Below are 19,738 nucleotides of genomic sequence, written 5' to 3' on the forward strand. Positions count from 1 at the left end.
CATATCTGAGCAACAACCACCCAACACACATGGTCTGGAATTCAAGGCAGTTGCAATTCAAATCAGTGTAAATTGTCAACTGGGTGAATAGAAACAAATATTTAATATGACAAAAACTTGTTTTACTTTTTGGTATTGCTGGTCCTTTAATCACTTCTCAGAAAAATGCAATTGGTTATGTTTCCTATGGGAAGCAAATGACTCCAGGGATGTTTGCTTGTGAATGCAGCAGTAAATGGTTACCCGGCAATAAATTATAGTCACTCCGGAGTACTCAATTACAGCACAGATACAGGATCCATTATCCAAAAAAACAGTTATCCAGTAAGCTCCAAATTACAGCGAGGCATTCTCCCACAGACTCCCTTTTAATCAAATACTTAAAAACTTTAAAAATGATTTTCTTTTTCTGTGTAATAATAAAATAGTACCAAGTACTTTATCCTACTTAAGATAAAATTAATCCTTATTGGAGGCAAAACAATCCTATTTGGTTTAATTAAGGTTTAAATCATTTTTAGTAGACTTAAAGGAACAGTAACATAAAAAAATGAGTGTTTTAAAGTTATTAAAATGTGGTATACTGTTGCCCTGCACTGGGTGTTTACTACAGAAACCCTACTACAGTTAATATTAATAAGCTACTGTGCAGCCATGGGGCCAGCCATTCAAGCTGGAAAAAAGGAGAAAGGCAAAAGTTACATAGCAGATTGCAGACAAATTCTATAGATAATAATGGGGTAGATCTGTTATCTGCTAAGTAACCTGTGTCTTTTCTCCTTTAAATGGCTGCCCCCATGGCTACACAGCTTAGTTATATAAACTATAGTAGTCTCTCTAGGTCAAACACACCAGTTGTATCGGTGCAGGGCAACAGTACATAATATTGTAATTACTTATACACTTTTTTACAATTACTTACACACATTTTGTGGTGTTACTGTTCCTTTAATGTATGGAAATCCAAATTTTGGAAATACCACTTATCTGAAAACCCCCAGGTCCTGAGCATTTTGGATAACTAATCCCATACTTGAACCAACCATACAACAGCATGTTGGGCTGGTTTGACACATTGTAGCGAGCTTGAGGGATTACATCAAACAAGGTCTCATTGAATGATTTATGGAAGTGAAACCTAGCCAAATACACTGATCAGATCTTTGTACGGTTGGAATGGTTGGCAATTAAAAAAAAAAAAAAATAATAATCTATAAATAAAAATGTATGTGTGGGCATTAGTGGCTTATGCTTTTATGTTGAATTTGTTTAAATGTTTGCATGTTTGTGTTTATTTTTGTGGGAGCTGCCATACTATATGCTCTGGTGAGGTAAAATAAACTAAGAACAATCCTAACAATAAATCCTTAAAGGAAATGTTACACTAAATTTTAAAGTAAAAAAGCTGTTCTACCCTGCACCAATAACTGGCCTATCCTGCAAACCACTTAGTATTTTGAATGCTTTAATAGAAAATACCTGTTAAAACTTGAATTGAAGTACAATTGAAGTACAGAGATAAAGCAAAGGAAGGAGCTGCATCCACTATGCAACGATCGATTGATCGAGCCTAGCCTGACTCCTTCCTATACAGAAGGAAGGCTAGGCTCGATCAATCGATTGTCGCATAGTGGATGTAGCTCCTTCCTTCGCCCTATCCCCGTACTTCAATTGACAGGAAGCCAAGTTTTAGCAGGTATATTCTATTAAAGCATTTAAAATACTAAGTGGTTTTCAGGATAGGGTAGTTATTGGTGCAGGGTAGAATAGCTTTTTTACTTAAAATTTTTTAGTGTTACTTTTCCTTTAAATACTAGAAGCTGAGCAGGTAATGTAAAAAGGAATTTGTATTTTTTGTTAATAAGTGAATCTGATATTTTTGAATATCTTTTTCTCTTTCATGTTCTGCCTCCTTTTCGCTACTGTCCATTCATATACAGCACCAGCTGCAGGCCCAGCACCTCTCTCACCATGCACCTCCAATCCCTTTAACCCCACATCCATCCAGCCTGCAGCCCCCGGGACTTGCTGCCGCAACCAGTGCCTCAAGCCTATTGGCACTGTCTGGTGTTCTTGGCCTTCAGACACAACTGGCTGTGAAAGAGGGCCTTGCGGATGCAGAACACAGAGGTATTTCCCTGAAGCCAGCACTGTTGCTGAGTACAAATGTAATATTTCAGGCTCTACATGTCAGGTTTTTAGACTAGCGTGATGATAGCTGCTAACAAAATGATGTGTACTTTCTAATTTAATGTGCTCAATGCCAAAGTTGGCTAGAGGGGGTTACTAAGTTTCAGCATGCTTTAGAACGCAATGTGCAATTAAATCTATTAAAGTGATGTCTTGGGATGTTTCACAATCAGTTGCTGGGGGTGTGGGAAGTTTGATGAGCTTCACATTTTCTGTTAGTCTGGACAAGATGGCTTTACATTTTAGAGTCTGCATTGGGGGAAGTAAAAGAAATAAAGGTAGATATGTTGATAAGCTGAGGGAGAGGTCTCAATGGAAATGAGGGAGATGATAATTAATATTCTGCACTAAAATTAACCAGATCTTTCTTCTCTTCCTGCTCATGCGTTTCTATGGAGACAGAGAGAGACCCAGGGCCTGTGAGTACAATGTTACGCTGCAATTGGGGGGGTTAGTGTAATAATTTCTCCTGTTATTCAATTTTTGGGATTCCTATAAAAGTAATGTGTTCTATTCTCCTGTATGTTACCACTGCAATAATTTAATTGTGTTTTTATTTAAACCTTGTTGCAGTCTGTGGTTAGAAGTAAGCTGAAGAGCTAAAGAGGGACATATCAGTGAAAGCTATTCAAGCTGCTCATATATGACAGCATTTTCAAACACAGATAAATATTAGTTGTTTCTTGTTGAACTCATATGTCTGATATGTCATGCAATGCACCATTTTCCATTAGGCACTATGGAAGGGAGGTGTTGGTGTCAAGAATTTTTGTCCCTAAACATATGCAAATTTTTTACGTTTAAGCAGCTGGTTTAAAGCAATTCAGCGTTGGTATGGCCAGAAAGAAATTCATTGTCTTCTCTCATTATGCTACTTAGGCACACAATAGCCTTATGTATTTGGCATGTCAGCTGTAGAATGATTATACTTCACCATTTTTCAGAGAAAATTTTATATGACACAACCAATTTAGTGACAAAGTGCCCTTGGAGCTTTTAATATTAAATGCTGGCAACTATATATTGGTGTAAGCAAGAAATATATGCATTCGTTTGTCAGAAGTCATTAAAGGGCATGTCTATTCAAAATCTGTTTTTGGCATAGTAAAAAGAAAATATGTAAAACAAAGCAACTTTCCAATATGCATTCATGTATAAAGCCAGTGGTTTTAAAGTTGTTTTTCAAAGGTTTTTATTTATGCATTTGTAACATAAAACAACATTAAACATAATGACATTGGTTCTACAAGCGAATTCTGTTCATGTCAGGATATATACAGTACATTGACTTATATAATCAGTAACAACCTACTCAAGGTAATGTTAAGGCTTCCGTCAGAGAGGGTGAAGTGGACTCTGGGGTTCTCAGTGGGATTCGGATTCTTTGGGACAAGATTATGTGATGCTATTCCATAGTCTCGACCCATCCTCCCCATACTTTGTCATATTTTTGGGGGCATCCCCTTGCTGTGTAAGTGAGTTGTATCAGTGGCAGAAGGGCTTTAAGTAAATTGAGCCAAGTGGGGACTGTCGGGGGAGAGTGTGCCATCCATTGTAAGAGGATACATTTCCTGGCATAAAACAATAATGTTCTAAAGAGGATGCGCGATGCTGATTTAGGAATAATATCATCTATAATGCCAAATAAACAAATCTTGGGATCGAGTATTTTAGGTAAAGATGTTGCATTTTGGATGTGGTCAAGGACCTGGTCCCAAAAGTAGTGTATTTGTGGGCATAACCACATTAGGTGAAAATAGTCGGCTTCAGGGGCACCACATTTAGGGCACTGAGACGAATCACGAATTCCCATTCGGTATAACCGTAAGGGGGTCAGATGGAGTTTATGAATGATTTTGAATTGGATTAGTTTGTCTCTTGTAGAGATCAAATAGTCATAGGGCCCTGTCTGTCGCTTCCTCCCAGTCTTCGTTGTGCAGCTCCGGTATGTCTTGGCACCAAGCTTTTTGGGCTGTGAGAAAGGGCGATTGGAGCGTAGAGAGGAGCCAGAGAGTAAACTGTGGTGATCAGCTTTTTGGGGGAGGGGTTTCGAAGGGTGGTTTCAAGCTTAGTAAGCACAAAGGGGACTATGGTTCTTTGGAATTGGTTTCGGAAGGCCTGTTGGAGTTGTAAGTATGAGAACCAGGGTAATAGGTCTCCAGTATCTATGTGTTTGATCTGGCTCCTAGGTAGCAGGGCCCCAGCATTGTTCACATCTCCCAGTGTACGTATGCCCCAGTGTGGCCACACCCGGTATGGGGCAATTTGTTGGAAGTTGGGTAAGTATAGTTTCCCCACAATGGCAGGCCCGGGGATAGGATTGGAGGTTTCAGTTTGTATAATTGTAATTTCTTTTGCCATGCTTTGTAGGGTGTCACAATGACTAGGTGGTTGGTTTGGATATCTAATGGTTTACGAAATGGGATATACTGCAGAGACTCCATTGAGCTAGCTAGGGTTGCCTGGAGTGGGACATTGGGGTTAGTGAGATCTGGGGAGAACCACCATTGGACGTAATAGACCTGTGCTGCTAGGAAGTAAAATTGCCAATGTGGGAGACCTAGACCGCCTTCCGTGATTGGTGCTCTAAGTTTGGCTCTGGAAAATCTGGGAGGTTTGTTGGCCCACAGAAAGGCAGTCTGTGCTTTATCTAGAGAGGCAAAAAATTTGGGTGGGATGGAAATAGATGAGTTGTGGAAAATATAGAGAAATTTAGGAAGGAATATCATTTTTAACAGATTGATTCTACCCCAGATGGATAAGGGGAGATTGGCCCACACCAGCAGCTTCTCTTTCATGGCTTTAAGAATGGGGTCTAAGTTGTTGGGGATGAAGTCGCTCAGCTCTTTTCTTATTTGGATACCCAGGTATTTAAATGTGTCAACCCACTGCAAGGGAGTAGGAGGGAAGATATTTGGATCAATATTTGAGTCTATGGGGAATATGCTGGATTTTTCCCAATTGATTCACAGGCCGGAGAAGTGCCCAAAGTTTTGGACTATGCCTAGGACTGTCTGTAGTGAGGCACCAGGGGAGTCCAAATACAGTAAAATATCATCAGCATATAAAGATATGCGTTCCTCCACAGCCCCCAGTTTGAGACCTGTTATGGCTGCAGAGTGTCGGATCAGAATGGCAAGGGGCTCTATTGCTAGGGCAAATAGGAGGGGCGACAGTGGGCAACCTTGCCGGGTACCTCTAGCTAGAGAGAACTCTGGGGATAGGTGTCTATTTACCATAACCTTTGCTGTTGGTGCTTCATATAGCATTCCCGCCCATTTAACAAACTGCTCACCCAGGCCAAACCTCTCAAGGAGTTTCAGGAGATAGGGCCATTCGACGGAGTCGAAGGATTTGGCTGCGTCAAGTGAGACTACTACACGGGAACCTTTGTTGGTGTGGTCGGCATGGATATTAGTGAACAGCCTACGGATGTTTACATTGGTGGATCTGTTTGGCATAAAGCCTGTTTGGTCAGGCTCAATTAGTTCCTCAACTACTAGTTTCAGTCTGTTAGAGAGGATTTTTGCAAAGATTTTTGCATCTACATTGAGGAGGGAGATAGGTCTGTAAGAGCCGCACTCCAATGGGTCCTTATCATCTTTGGGGATGACCACAATAAGGGCCGTGTTAAAGGCGCGAGGTAGTTTATTATTTTCTGTTGCGTCAAGCAAAGTTTTGTGGAGCCAGGGGGAGATAAGTTCTGCAGATGTCTTATACCAGTCAGCAGGGAATCCATCTGGGCCTGGTGTTTTATTGGGTTGAAGCGAGGTTATTGCCTCCTGTACCTCCACTAGTGTGATGGGACTGTTGAGTTGGGCCCTAAGTAGTAGTGGGGATAATCGGGGGATGGGGATGGTATCCATGTAGTTTGATAGCTGCAGTGGGGTATAGTTGGCTTCAGTGGTGTAAAGCTGTTTGTAGTATTGTGCAAAGATATTGGTTATGTGGGATACCTCAGTAATTATGTCCCCATTCATGGATGTGATCTTAGTGATGGTGTTCGAAGGGGCTTGGGCTTTGGAGAGATATGCAAGGATTTTGCCATTTTTTTCCCCTTGATCAAACGTTCTCTGCGTAGCATAAAGCAGCTTTTTCTGTGTTAGTTTATATCTGGTCTCTTCTAATGCGGTTTGTGCCGCCCTAAAAGTACGTAGGGTGTCTGGGCCTGTATGGATAATGTATTGTTTCTCTGCTTCTGTTAGGTTATTTTGTCTCTCCTCTAGTTCCTCTTTAAAGTTGTTTTTAAATGTAATTTCTATTTAAATCATTATCTGGCTGTTCCGTGCTGCTGGTTGTGGCTCTTGAGAAAGAGTAGCAGAAGCCAGCTGATTGACAGATCTGGAGAGCTGTCTTCTGCTGCATTTTTTAAATACTTAACCTAATGAAAAGAAAGGGATAAACTAAACTTTTTATTAAAGCGCTAGCAACATTTAGCAACATTGCACATATTGATATTTACATAAGAGTATCATCACAATATTAGTAAGTGCTAGTTATACTTTTGTAACACAAAAGAAACAGTAAGTGGCAGATTTCTCAAAGTGCAAGATTAGGGCTCACCACAGAAAAAGACACTTAATTACTTTCTATTTATTCCTATGGAATTTTGAGAAGAGTATTTATGAGTGGGTGAAAGTTATAGTTCACCATTTGATAAATACTCTTCTAAAAATTCCATAGGAATAAATAGAAAGTGGGTGAATTTTTCTGTGGTGAGCCCTAGTCCCACATTTTGCTAAATCTGACCCCAAGTCACCCCCGGACTAGCAGGGCCTATCTTTGCCTTATACTAAGGGAATGAAATGGAGGAGCTTCTGTAGGTCACACTGGGCAGGGTGTTAAATTATTGAGTAAAACAGGTCTGGACTGCTAATCTGTAGATTCTTCTTCTGTAATCGCTTATACTCTGGGTTGGTGCTCATGATAGGAGAAAACCTCACCGGCCCTGGGTAGCTGTGTAAGATTGATCCTCTTCCTTCTCTCATCTATTTTTGGAACCCAGGGGCCGATGCATGCACAGTAGAGTGAAAAGGACGGCTTTTTTTTGTTAAAGTTAAGCTTTTCACTCTACTGTACATGCGCAAGCTGCGTGAAGAAGGAATAGGATCACTGGCTCTCAGCTACCCCGGGCTGGTGATTTTTTTTCTTAACAGGAGCACCAGTCTGGGGTATAAGGTAAGCATTTACAATCAATGGGGGTGCCTAACATTTGGCATCCCCTAGTGATTTAGCCTTTCCTTCTTCTTTTAAGATGCCTTTGAAATTCATATTTATTGTGTCTTTTGAGGCACTGTTTGGGCCTCAGCGAATGTAAAATGCCAGGACCTCGAACTTTTAGTAACAGAATCAATTTTCTATTCTCAGATAAGTGAGACTTATCATAGTTTCAAGGGAAAAGTACTGCCAGGCAGGGAGATGGCTCAATGGCAGTTGTGTTGCCAAAGAGCTTTGTGGTGCTTTTTTACTATTAATACAGTCACATTCCTCTGAGTGTTGTGTCAAAAAAAAATGTTTGGGTGGGCATCTTCATTAAGTGTTTGTATATAGCCCTAAGATAGGAAAGTTTTATAACAGATGTTTTAAATAAATCAGATGGCAAAGCAGTTAAAACACAGCTAACTGGAGCTCTGTATCCCCCCAGTGTCTGCAGCAGAATGAGAAGTGAGTTGTTTATTACTCTCTGCTCATGTTTCAGTTCCTTATCTGTGCCTGACTTGATCTTATCAGCAACTGACCAATGACAATCCTGTAAACAAAATCCTCTGCTTTTTTCAAGTCTGGTATAGGACAGTCCTTGCTTTTGTTTTTTTTTTTTTTCAAGTCTGGTACAAAGCAGTCATCTGCTTTTTTTTTCCACACCAGGATGGCCACTGGCCCTGTAGGTTTCCAGGAGCTGTGATCAGAGTTAATGTCAGGGGAATAGCATAAGATGCAAAATACAAAGGTTTCTAATTTAGAAATGCTAGAGAATTTTTTATGGGTTTATATTGCAAATTTATTTCATTTGGTCTAAATAACACACACAAGGATTATGATTTTTGACTATACATCCCCTTTAAAAATATAAAAGATACTCATTTGAATTGAAAAAAACAGTTTTGTGTGTATGTATTGCAGCCCTTTTGGCCACCCCAATTTACTTCCAGCTATTATTTACTTGATGCTTGATCTGGTCCTTCCTGCACTGTTTCACCTGCTTTCATTTTCTATTGCAGAGCTGTGTAACTCTTCCTAATGGAGAGCGGGTGCGCACTCTGTCAGATTACCTAAACAGCAACAAGAAGCGGAAAACAGAAGAAAAGGATTTTGGCACAGACTATGTGAGTATTAATCCCTGCATCAGCACTATTTCCTCTCTCCAAGCCATCTTCTATTCTACTTTGACGTTTGACTCCATTCTTTTTGCTTTAACGTCTGTTGATTCAGCCTCTGTTAGCTTGGGCTTGTGGCTCATTTTCTTTCTCCTTTCGAAACCCTCTAATTTAACCTGGATTTGATCTCTTTTAGGGTAGTGATGCTGACCGCAGCGAAGATAATTTGGTGGTTGATGAGGTAAGTTGATTTATGGAGAAGTTGGCAGGCCAAATACTGTAGAAATGAAAGTAGACTCCTGACCACTATTGTCACATTGGAATCAGGAGGAGGAGAATTAAACAATAAGGGCTCTAAGGCCAGGAATGTTTGATATTGGCACATAGCAGCACATAGCAACATTTGAAATACCATAATTGCAATTTCTATTCCCAGGATCCTGCTTCTCCTCATAGTGTCCATTCTTACTCCTCTCGGGAAAATGGTGTGGACAAACCTAGTCTACAGAGAAAAGACCCTCCACCTGCAAGCCCAAACTCCATGACCTCTTCCAGTAGTGTGTCTCCCTCCAGAAGCAAAGACATTCCCTCTGTAAGTGTTGGGAGTAACAAAGAAAAAGAGCAGTACACAACTTAATTTGCACCCTAGACATAGTGGCATTGTTTTTTTCTTTAGCAGCAAGTGGAGAAGGCAGGGACCCCTGGCTTAAAGTCTAGCACTCCTAATTCACAGAGCGATATGAATACACCGGGCCCAAGTGGAACCAGTGCTTCACAGTTTAGGTCTATCTCCTCCAAACCAGCCATTGACTCATTAGGTAAGTAGTGGGGGGGAAAAGGTAGTAGCCAACTACACGAGACTAAAGCCTAAACTCTCTACATTTTTTTTTCTTTACAGCTCTTGGACTGCGGACTCCATTAGGGGGGCAGGGAGGTTATCCTGCTGCATTTAGCATTGCTCACCCGTCTGTGAATGCAGATGGTGCTGGTGCCTATGCTGGGTTGCACCTCATGTCTCCACAAATTAATGGTGCCACTGCAGCTGGAACCTATGGACGATCTCCTTTAGTAAGTATTATAAGTGTCTTGTATGGCTCTTCAAAGTAAAGTATTATCCTGCAGTAAAATGCTGAGAGGTAAAAATAAAAAAAAAAATGTCAAAGTTTATCTCATAGTACATAAAAATGTGCTACACATAAAGCATCCTATTCCTATAGCAATCAGTGCATTTAGCAAAAAGCACCGTCTCCTTCCTTTTGGCCAGGTCATTTTGTGCCATGTACAATATGAATGACTAAAGTATGTTAGGATCTTGCCGATACATTGAGCTATATGCTTTCTGCAAAGAAGGGTGTCTGTGCTGTGTCTCTTGATGCCATTATTTCTCACCTTAGGTCAGCTATGACCCCCATGCTCACATGAGAGGATTGGGTGCTGCAATTCCAGGGTCTGCATCAGGAAAACCGTGAGTTGTGCAAATATGCTATGTAAAAAATCACTGTGCAGAATACATTGGATATTTTTTATTTTTCATGAAATTGAGTGATTTTTCTGGACGCTAAATTAGCAATATAATTTGCATCAGTTTCATTTTTGATATATTGCTGATGTTATTGATTCTAATAACCATTTAACGATTTAGTTAAGGGAGATGCTGATCAAATGTTAATATTAAAGCTTTTAAAAACTAAGACGAAGGTGATTAAGGTGAACTTCTCTAATTTAGGTCAAATATGCCTTGTAGATGGTAAACATAGGGCGATTTATCTATGATTATAGATATAATGGGTACTTTTGGGTGGTAATAGCTGCTTTGTCATATATGTTTATGCCCAGAGACCCTGTGATTGTTATCCTTGTGATTTTCTTAACTGTGTGACTTTAACTCCTTGGGTAAATTTAAAACCATGGCAGAACCATCTCAGCCTAAGGCAATTAGGGTGAGATTTAGGGTAATTCTTATATATTCTCCTAGATACATCTGAAAGCCCAGCTTGAAGCAAAGACAGATATTTGGGGTGAACACCTTTTCTGGACTAGATATTCTTGGGGCTATTGCTGATACACCATTTACTATATGTTTAACTTTGTAATGAGCTAATGGGGTCCTAAAATAAAAACAAAAAAGTTATTCAACCACTGTTGTAAATTCTTTCTAGGATTGGGCCTGCTTCTGATCTATAAAGGGGCCAAATAGGAGAGAAATGTGGTTATTTTAATAATGTCACTCTCACCCTTCCTTTTACAGGGCATACTCTTTTCATGTCAGTGCAGATGGACAAATGCAGCCAGTTCCCTTTCCCCCAGATGCTCTTATCGGCTCAGGAATTCCACGGCACGCACGTCAGCTCCACGTACTGAACCATGGGGAGGTAGTCTGTGCGGTGACAATAAGCAACTCAACACGCCATGTCTATACTGGAGGCAAAGGCTGTGTTAAAGTGTGGGATGTTGGCCAACCGGGTACAAAGACTCCTGTGGCACAGCTTGATTGCCTGGTAAGAATATCTTCTCCATGCATCATTAAGGACACTGACATGTAAATTATTTGTTTCTATATTTAAAAAGGAAAAAACAAAGGCACTTTCTTGTTGACCATTCAGAGCTGGGAACTAAGACACATGTCCATTTGTTCAGGCAGCACTGATGTGCACAAAATATTTCTATTAATGCTGGCATGGGAAAGTCTGGAGAGAGTGCAACTGTAATCTGTTACTGCAGGAGATAATTATAATTACTGTTATGTGTTAGTATCAGTTAAATATATAACCAGTGTTTGTTACATCTGCTGTTGCTAATCTTCAGTCCTTCAATCACACTTAAAGCTCAAACCTTAACATCTTTCTTTTTAGATAATTCCCTTGTTACTGTTAAGTCATTACAACTTTGCTTTTTCCCTGAGCTATAGCAAGATATAGCAGCTTAGAAAGTTATCATACTGAGCTAAGGAATAATGCTTGTTTGGCTATCTGTAAGGAGACATTTGTGTTTTATTCCCTTATCCTGCCATGGAGTTGTCGCTTAGTAACAACTGCATAGCTGCAAGTGGGACTGGTTTGTTGGTTAGTAGGTTGGAACTGTAAGGCTGTAAAGGTGGCCATACAGGGGCAGATTTAAGCTGCTGATTCAAGTCCTTCAAACTGATTCTGCATCTTATCTTCCCCTGTATGTGGCCCTCCAACTGGCCTACCCAACAAATATCTGTCCGACAATTACAAAAATCCCATCATAAGATCCGATTAACACAGTATCGCCCACCTTAGGGGAGCATATGTGGGGAAAGATCCACTCTTTTGGCAACCTCACAAAACAAGGGGATCTTATAGTGTAATGGTTACCTTAAAGGGGCAGTTCACCTTTGTTAACTTTTAGTATGTTATAGAAAGGCCAGTTTTAAGCAACTAGTCTTTCATTCATTCATATATCAGTCTTTCATTCAAACCACATCTTGGTTGCTAAGGTCATTTGAATCCTAGCAACCAAATAGCTGCTAAAACACCAAGCTGAAGAGCTGCCAAACAAAAACTGAATTAAAAAAAAAAAAAAAACTACAAATAATAAAAAATAAATACCAATTGCAAATTGTCTCAGACAACTCCTTTAAGTTGCATAGGTCAGGGGGATATAGTTCAGTACCAACCTGTTAGTGGACTTGAAAAGTTTGCAGACAGGCAGAAGTAAAAAGCGAAGCAAGTATTTTTTTCAGATGCATATGGTGACAAATAGCTTCATAATTAGTTGAAATGTTTGTGTGCTCTCTTGGGATAGTTTATCTAAGTGTGTTTTGTAGCAGCTGTATAAACCCTCACTGCAAGTTGCTTCCCTTTGACATCAATGCTAAGTCCCTCAGATGGCCCTGGCACTGATTATTAGTTATAAAAAATTTTGGGCAACAAGTGCATAAGTGACCTGAGTAGTCTGGGTTTTGGTACAGTGTAGGTACAAAAGAAGCTGCGGGGCAAGTTTCTCTTTCTGACAATAGCCACTCCTCAGTTTTTTGTTGTCCTGCTTCCCTTTCTTTCGTATTCTTCCCGTAGATTCCTATGCTGGAAAATGAGGGGGCACAGATATTAAACATAGTATGCTTATGCATTACCAGAGGGCTCTTAATTATGTGCCCAAAAAGGAGATTGCTCTAGTGACCTCTCTCAGCTTAACCCAAGTTTTTGTGTTGCCTCTTGAAATTACTGGGCATCTTACTAAGGAGGGGGGTCTTTGCACAGTGAGCGCCTGGTTATGATGGCACGCTCTGCGTCTGAGGAAAGAACACAAGGAAGTCCTCTGGATTTCAGCTTTTGCTTTTTGGTTGGTGACCTTATTAATCCATACTCCCCCAGTCCTCCTGTTCCCTCTGGTCCTGTTGCTAACCAGGTAACACTTCTTGCTATCCTGATTTTTGCTCTGCTTAAAGGGGACCATACCGCACTGTATTAAACCCTTTGTCTCCACATCCTCATACAGATGCTGGCATGTCACAGATTCTCCCATAGAGTACTTGAATCCCACCAAAAGAAAACACTCAAAAAAAAAAAAAAAAGCCACTCAAAAGGGACCTAGACCCTCAGAGAGCTCTACTGCTACATATGTAAAACAGGCAGAGTGCCAAATCCCTCTGACTTAAACCACCCTTGTCTTTTAATGCGTAACTGGCTAAAAGACTTCTAAGCATTCTTCCTTGGGATAAACACCTCCAATGAAAATTAACAGCAACAGCCGTGCAACACCAGACCAGAAACCTGCAATGACGCATGTATCCACAACCACAAACCTGTGGACTCAGGAAGCTAGAGTTGCTGTGGCAGATAAAGGGTTTAATATGTCCTTCTATCTGGCAAACATTTTCAGTGTGATCCTCTTCATATGTGATGCCCCCTAGGATACCCACCAAGCCCTTAGCATTAGCTGTGGTGGCAAGAAGGGCCCTGAGGCAAAAATATTAGAATGCAGCATTCAAGAAGAGCCTAGTAGGGGTGATTAACCCTTTTGTTCATGTTCCTGTTTATATTGCTTAGTCTTCCTCTTGCTTTGGGCCATATCCAGTGGTACCTGTTCTGCTGGGGGATACTTTGAGGAAAGAGGATTTATGCAACTCATTGATAACTCCCGTAGAGGCAGCACACACTGATCTCTCATGGCTTGGTGACTAACTAAAGAGGCTGGGCTACTGCTGGGAAGAGGAGGTGCTTATCTGGCAGCTTCTTTTTTCTGTTGCCCTGCCTCTTAGAGGGAAATTAACTCTTGAGTATCTGTGCATCCTTTTTGGGACTCTGAGTAGCAGAAATCCCCTTTTTCTGAAAATAGCCCTGCATGCACCCTTAATTATTTTTTTATTATTTATAAGCAGAGTGTAGGAAGTTGCATATTGACATGGCCTAGCACATGGCAGGACCACTCCCTATGCAAAACATCACACAAGAAAATGGTCCAGTCATGTACATTTCTGCTGTAGAACATTTGCGTTCTTTAGCAAAACTAGTGAATATGCATGCAGTTTTGATCATCAACAACTCTGATTCTTACAGACCTGTAAATCCTGTGTTATGTAGCATATACTGCAGTTAAGTTGGTTCCCTCTACAGTTATTCGCCATCAAAGTTAATGTTCCTTTGTGAGAACACTCTGCACAGACCTTGAAAAGGGAAAAAAATCTGTTTAAAGCAGGTTATTAAGTAAGCTACTGCTGCACGGCATCTTTTCCTACCACAGTGTGCTAAACACAATATGGATATTTAGTTACAGGAGAAAAGGTAACCCTTAACAACCAACCTGATGTTTAAAGGCTACCAGCTAATTGGTTGCTATAGGGTTACAGATTTTGTGCCAGTGTTGCTACATAACCTTAGTAAGAACAAGCAAAAGGCTGATTGATTCTTTGTGAATGGCGGCTCTAGTCAGGCAATTGCAGCTTGTGAGGTTTTTGACTAATGCTTCTGTGGGTGAATGAGCAGTGTTTGCTCCAGTAACCAGTAATAATCAGTGGAATGTTTGCTTTCATAATTCCGATTGAAGTAAAGTGACTGACCCGCTGATTAGTTGATTTGGTAACCTGAACCAGTGGCAGTATGGCAATATTTTTGGTGATGTTCCCTTGGAAACTATCCCATAAGGGCATTATGTTGGATAGAAACATAAAGCTTCTGACTCGCATACCATAGAGGCAGGAATTTCTGCTCCCACCACCTTTAACAACAATTACCAGCATCCTCTTTCATCTTTAGCTATTCCTTTATTGCAGGATATAGATGAAGGGCTGTCTGGTGAATCTTCTTTCTAGTCCAGGTTGTTGTTAAGACTTTGAGATTGTCTTGTGTTTTTGTCAGTTTACAATATTAAGTTACCTTCTGAGTTGTAAGGGATCAATAAATGCACAAATTAACTCATGGCTAATAATGACTTTGTGGTTAATGTAGTACAGATATGGGACCCATTAGCTGGAATACTCGGGACCTGGCGTTTTCCGGATAAGGGATCTTTCTGTAATTTGGATCTCTATACCTTAAGTCTACTAAAAGATTGTTTAAACATTAAATAAACCCAACAGGAGGTTTTTGCTTTCAATAGGGATTAATTATATCTTAGTTGGGATCAAGTACTGTTTTATTATTACAGAGAAAAAGGAAATCATTTTTAAAAATTAGAATTATTTGCGTATAATGGAGTCTGTGGGAGATTGCCTTCCCGTAATTCGAATCTTTCTGGATAACGGGTTTCCGGATAACGGATCCCATACCTGTACCTGAAAAACCTTAACCTTAAGATCTGGTAGCAAGCATGTTATGTTTTTATTTTTGATTGAAAACAATGTGCAGTATTGTCTAAAAAAGTATCGTTTTGGGAAAAAAATGTTTTTTCTTTACTGCTAGAAAAAAATGTATAACACTTATGCTTGCATGGAGGAATACATATTTTAGTATGTGACTATTTTTCCTCTGTCAAACAGAGGAAAATCTTATTGTGCTTAAGGTCAGGGATTATATATACAGGGTTTAGGCACATATATTGGGCATTTTCTCTGTGGATATAATTCAGTTAGCACCAAAATACCTGATGCTGCTTCTACCATTTGCCATTCACTGTAAAGCTACTTGCATGAAACTATAAGGACTGGTGGTCGTTGGGTTGAAAACGCTAGTGCACAGGAACAGCCAGTACTGTCTTTCAGCTTGTTCACATTACAGTGACATTACCATTCTGTCTATGCAATCACAGAAATGAATGGGATCCTCTTGTCACTGCGCACACCGTGGATTTCAGGCAGAAAATGCACACTTTCTGGCTAAAATATACCCCTTGTGCAGAGTTCCAGGCAGAAGCAAATCATGTCATGCACACATAGGGTGGTAGCAGCAGCAACATTTTTTTTTTCAACCGGCAGAAAAGCATCTGAATCTGCTGCTGCCTCTTCCCATGTGAATGAGAAATATATCATGGTTCAAAAAATTGGCACTTCTGCCATGTTTTCTAGCGTTTCCTTTTCCAAAAAAGAAAAATAAATGAATGCAGTGTACTTCTAATTTGGTGACTAGCTGAAAATAACCTAACTTTAGCAAAAACTTAATAATAATGCTATAAGAAAAGACAATAATTACATATATATAGTTAATCATACACAGGATACATAATTAGGATATGAAAGGGTTAAAGTGCGCTGTGTTTCTGTGATAAAATGTCACATGATTTTGAGGAATTAGGTTTACTGGGAGCATAGATTCGGATGAATACGAATCCTGATGAAAAAGGCCAAATTCTGAACCGAATCCTGGATTCGGTGCATCCTTAAATAGATTTCAGCTCATAAGTCAAAAACTGAACCCTTAACCAAGCAGTTATTAATATGCAGTTCGTGTTCCTTTCCATCAGAACCGTGACAATTACATTCGCTCCTGTAAACTTCTGCCTGATGGACGCAGCCTCATTGTTGGCGGGGAAGCCAGCACCTTGTCCATCTGGGACTTGGCATCTCCTACCCCTAGAATAAAGGCAGAGCTTACATCCTCAGCCCCAGCCTGCTACGCTCTTGCTATTAGCCCTGATGCCAAAGTTTGCTTCTCTTGCTGCTCTGATGGAAACATTGTAGTGTGGGACCTTCAAAACCAGACCCTTGTCAGGTAAGTTAAAAATAGCCAGTTGTGTTAGCTTAAGAGTGTTGTACTTGAATATATTCTTAAACTTTGACACAACACAGGCTTGATGTATTGATATATGGGCCAACTAAAGGCTTCTGTCCAGTCCCTGCAGAGTCTGCACCTTATTAATCCATGTATGGGGAGTTTCCAATGGCCCACCTAACAAACATGTATTCTGTGAGGTATATGGGCAGTTAGGAAATCCTTTTGGGTGAGGGCTGGTCATTGCCCAACACAATTTTGTAATTGTATAGATGAATATTTGTATTTGCTCATAACCCCAACATAACGTTGTCAAACAGATCAGGGTAGTTTCTAGGTTGTTGCCCTGTGGGCCTGTGTAATTAAGTGGAATTATCTGCATGTTCTGATCACAAATTCAGCCAGTGCTATTGACCATCTGACTGCAAGATAGGACATATACTGATTTGTGGTCTCCTTACTTACAATATTACCTGGCCATTTTTTCCTTTTTTAGGCAGTTTCAGGGCCATACGGATGGCGCCAGCTGCATAGATATCTCTCACGATGGTACAAAATTATGGACTGGGGGATTGGATAACACAGTGCGATGCTGGGACCTGAGGGAGGGCAGACAGCTCCAACAACATGACTTCAATTCACAGGTACTGTGGTAGAGGCAGTTTTGTGGGGTAAAAGAGTTGTATATCTGAAAATGACATAACAGTACAAAAATATACTGCTATGCAGAGACTAATGTATGTCATCATAACATAAGTACGCCGATGCAATCTTGTATTGTATGTAAAAAAACTAAGGTGACTCATCACATGATTTGCATGTTTTATGCTAGATCATTAAGAAATCCCATGAACTATAGCCATGCTGACTGGCAGTGCACAGGGTTCAGGTCCCATGAGTTCTGACATCTCTACATCTAAACCCAGTCAGACAAACATGCAGTGTCTTTTATAACGAAGTTTATGCATTAATAGAACTTGAGATGGGGGAAGATCTGGGGGCTTACACAGGTATTTATTGCATGTTACTATATCTTTTTCTTTATACCTTTTGTGATTTATAGATCTTTTCTCTGGGGTATTGCCCCACTGGGGAATGGCTGGCTGTGGGCATGGAGAGCAGCAATGTTGAGGTTCTGCACGTTTCCAAACCTGATAAGTACCAACTGCATCTTCACGAGAGCTGTGTCCTGTCCCTGCAATTTGCTTCTTGTGGTATGTCCATTTTGGGAGTATGTTTCAGGGTTGTTTTTTTATTTTTATTATGGTTTACAGTTGTATATAAATATAACATTGTAATTTTCATGGGATATAAACAATCCGATGAAGTTAAATACATTTGCCGGAGCATAGTTTTCACACTATTTTTAGATATTTTAAAATTTCAATATTCCCACCTAAATTCAATGCACTATGGATACATTGAGCCATTTTTCAAATGATATTGAGATAAAGTTGATGTTTAGTATCCCTGAAGTTCACCTCAAATCTTTCTTTTCAGGGAAATGGTTTGTGAGTACTGGGAAGGACAATTTGCTAAATGCTTGGAGGACGCCATATGGGGCCAGCATATTCCAGGTGAGAACTACTACTAACAAGGGGAAGACATGGAGTTCAGAGTGCATTGTAGTTCACTTCTGGTTTTGAATCTGTTGATGGGCAAGTATATCTCTATGCCCAATAAACAGATGGAATATATTGTGCTTTGACTGTTTTGTCTATTCTGTCCGTTTTTTTGTTTGTTTGTTTGTTTTCTTATCTGCCCTTTTGGAAATGCTTGTCACGGTTTCTAATTTTGCTCCACACTTTTCTCCCTCCAGTCAAAAGAATCCTCTTCTGTTCTGAGCTGTGACGTTTCCACTGATGACCAATTCATTGTCACAGGTTCTGGAGACAAAAAGGCGACAGTATATGAGGTTATCTACTGAAGTCTCCTCCCTTTCTACTCTTGGGGTTTCCCTTCCATTGCACGGACCCTCTAGGGATGCCCCAAAGGTCCCTTGGGTTAGTTCTGTTTTTAGGTGTATATTTTATCTGTACTGGGCAGCGTGTATTTAATAATAAAATCAGAGAAAAGTACTGGCCTCCTGTGTCTGACACCTGAAGTCGAAAGGGCTGAGAATGTATGAAATGCATGGAGATGACAATGGAAGAAATGACAGTCTTCCCAGCAAAAAAAAAAAGTAGCAATATTTTTCTTAGCTACACTGATGAATGCCATAAAATTCCTATTATAATAAATGAGCATAGTATATTTTGTAGTAAGTTAAATATATTTGACTGAAACATTACAACTGCAGCTCATGCCAGCTATAATCTACTGAAGAAGATGAACAAAAATGAAATATTTTACAGAATTGCAAAGAAAAAAAAAACTTGCAGGCCCAACTTGCCTTTTCCCACCTACCCTTGCGTTGTGTTGCTAAGTCTAATGAGAATTTCTCCTCAAACCTCAGACACCAAGCAGTTACTAAATGTTTTACTATTTTTTTTTTTTTTTTTGTACTCTGTGGTCAGGATATGAACCCCAGGGTACCAAGCTTAGAACAAAGGGCAGGAGCTTTATCTTCAGATTGTCAAAATATAAACTTTGTTATTAAGGTGTGTGACTTTTTTTTAGTAAATATGTATTCTTTTTCTAATGTTTGGACCCTGAATTACTCCGGGGCCCCTTATGCTTAGCTTGGAGCTTAGCAGGAAGTGGCTAGGCTTTCTGTATGCACTTCAGCATATGAAGGGATGGTGACTCTAAAGCCAAAATAAACGTTGCTGCACTGTGTATCACTATTTTTTCCTGTAGCTAAGAAGCTGAACACGCGTACCCCGACTGAATCAGTGAAATAGGCCCTCTGGCTGCTGTAATTTGCAAAAAGATATATTGTGTTCTGTGAAACCTACAGTAAACCCTTTCAGTGGGGACATATAATCTTTCTACATTTGTTATTCAAGTTTTTTTTTTTTTCTTCCAATATTCTCTTACAAAACTGAGAATCACTAATTTCAATCATGACTTGTTATATCCGTGTGTGATTCTATACCTGATAAATGTATAACACAAGGTAATGAATCGATTTGCTAGTGCATTTTTACACTGTAATAATTTTAAACCAACCACAATCTGGCAAAA

General features: G+C 39.9%; 1 protein-coding gene across 8 annotated transcripts in view; it reads left to right on the forward strand.

Annotated features, from left to right (window-relative positions):
- tle2 (transducin like enhancer of split 2) overlaps positions 1-19,467 on the forward strand; it is a 39,854-nt gene extending 20,387 nt beyond the window's left edge. For 5 of the 8 annotated variants that reach the window (XM_012961752.3, XM_012961736.3, XM_012961741.3 and 2 more), the window contains exons 8-21: positions 1,941-2,130; positions 2,593-2,609; positions 8,409-8,513; positions 8,701-8,745; positions 8,941-9,096; positions 9,181-9,322; positions 9,403-9,572; positions 9,899-9,969; positions 10,753-11,002; positions 16,365-16,612; positions 17,109-17,256; positions 17,676-17,826; positions 18,113-18,189; positions 18,432-19,467. In XM_012961752.3, the coding sequence (XP_012817206.1) occupies positions 1,941-2,130; positions 2,593-2,609; positions 8,409-8,513; positions 8,701-8,745; positions 8,941-9,096; positions 9,181-9,322; positions 9,403-9,572; positions 9,899-9,969; positions 10,753-11,002; positions 16,365-16,612; positions 17,109-17,256; positions 17,676-17,826; positions 18,113-18,189; positions 18,432-18,539 (1,878 nt within the window). In that variant the 3' untranslated portion in view covers positions 18,540-19,467. The remainder of the gene's footprint in view (positions 1-1,940; positions 2,131-2,592; positions 2,610-8,408; positions 8,514-8,700; positions 8,746-8,940; positions 9,097-9,180; positions 9,323-9,402; positions 9,573-9,898; positions 9,970-10,752; positions 11,003-16,364; positions 16,613-17,108; positions 17,257-17,675; positions 17,827-18,112; positions 18,190-18,431) is intronic. The other 3 variants (XM_012961720.3, XM_012961733.3, NM_001015842.1) reach the window with 2 other exon arrangements.
- The last annotated feature ends 271 nt before the right edge of the window (positions 19,468-19,738 follow it).

Source organism: Xenopus tropicalis, chromosome 1, assembly GCF_000004195.4.
Source record: "Xenopus tropicalis strain Nigerian chromosome 1, UCB_Xtro_10.0, whole genome shotgun sequence".
In the NCBI taxonomy this organism is placed as follows: domain Eukaryota; kingdom Metazoa; phylum Chordata; class Amphibia; order Anura; family Pipidae; genus Xenopus; species Xenopus tropicalis.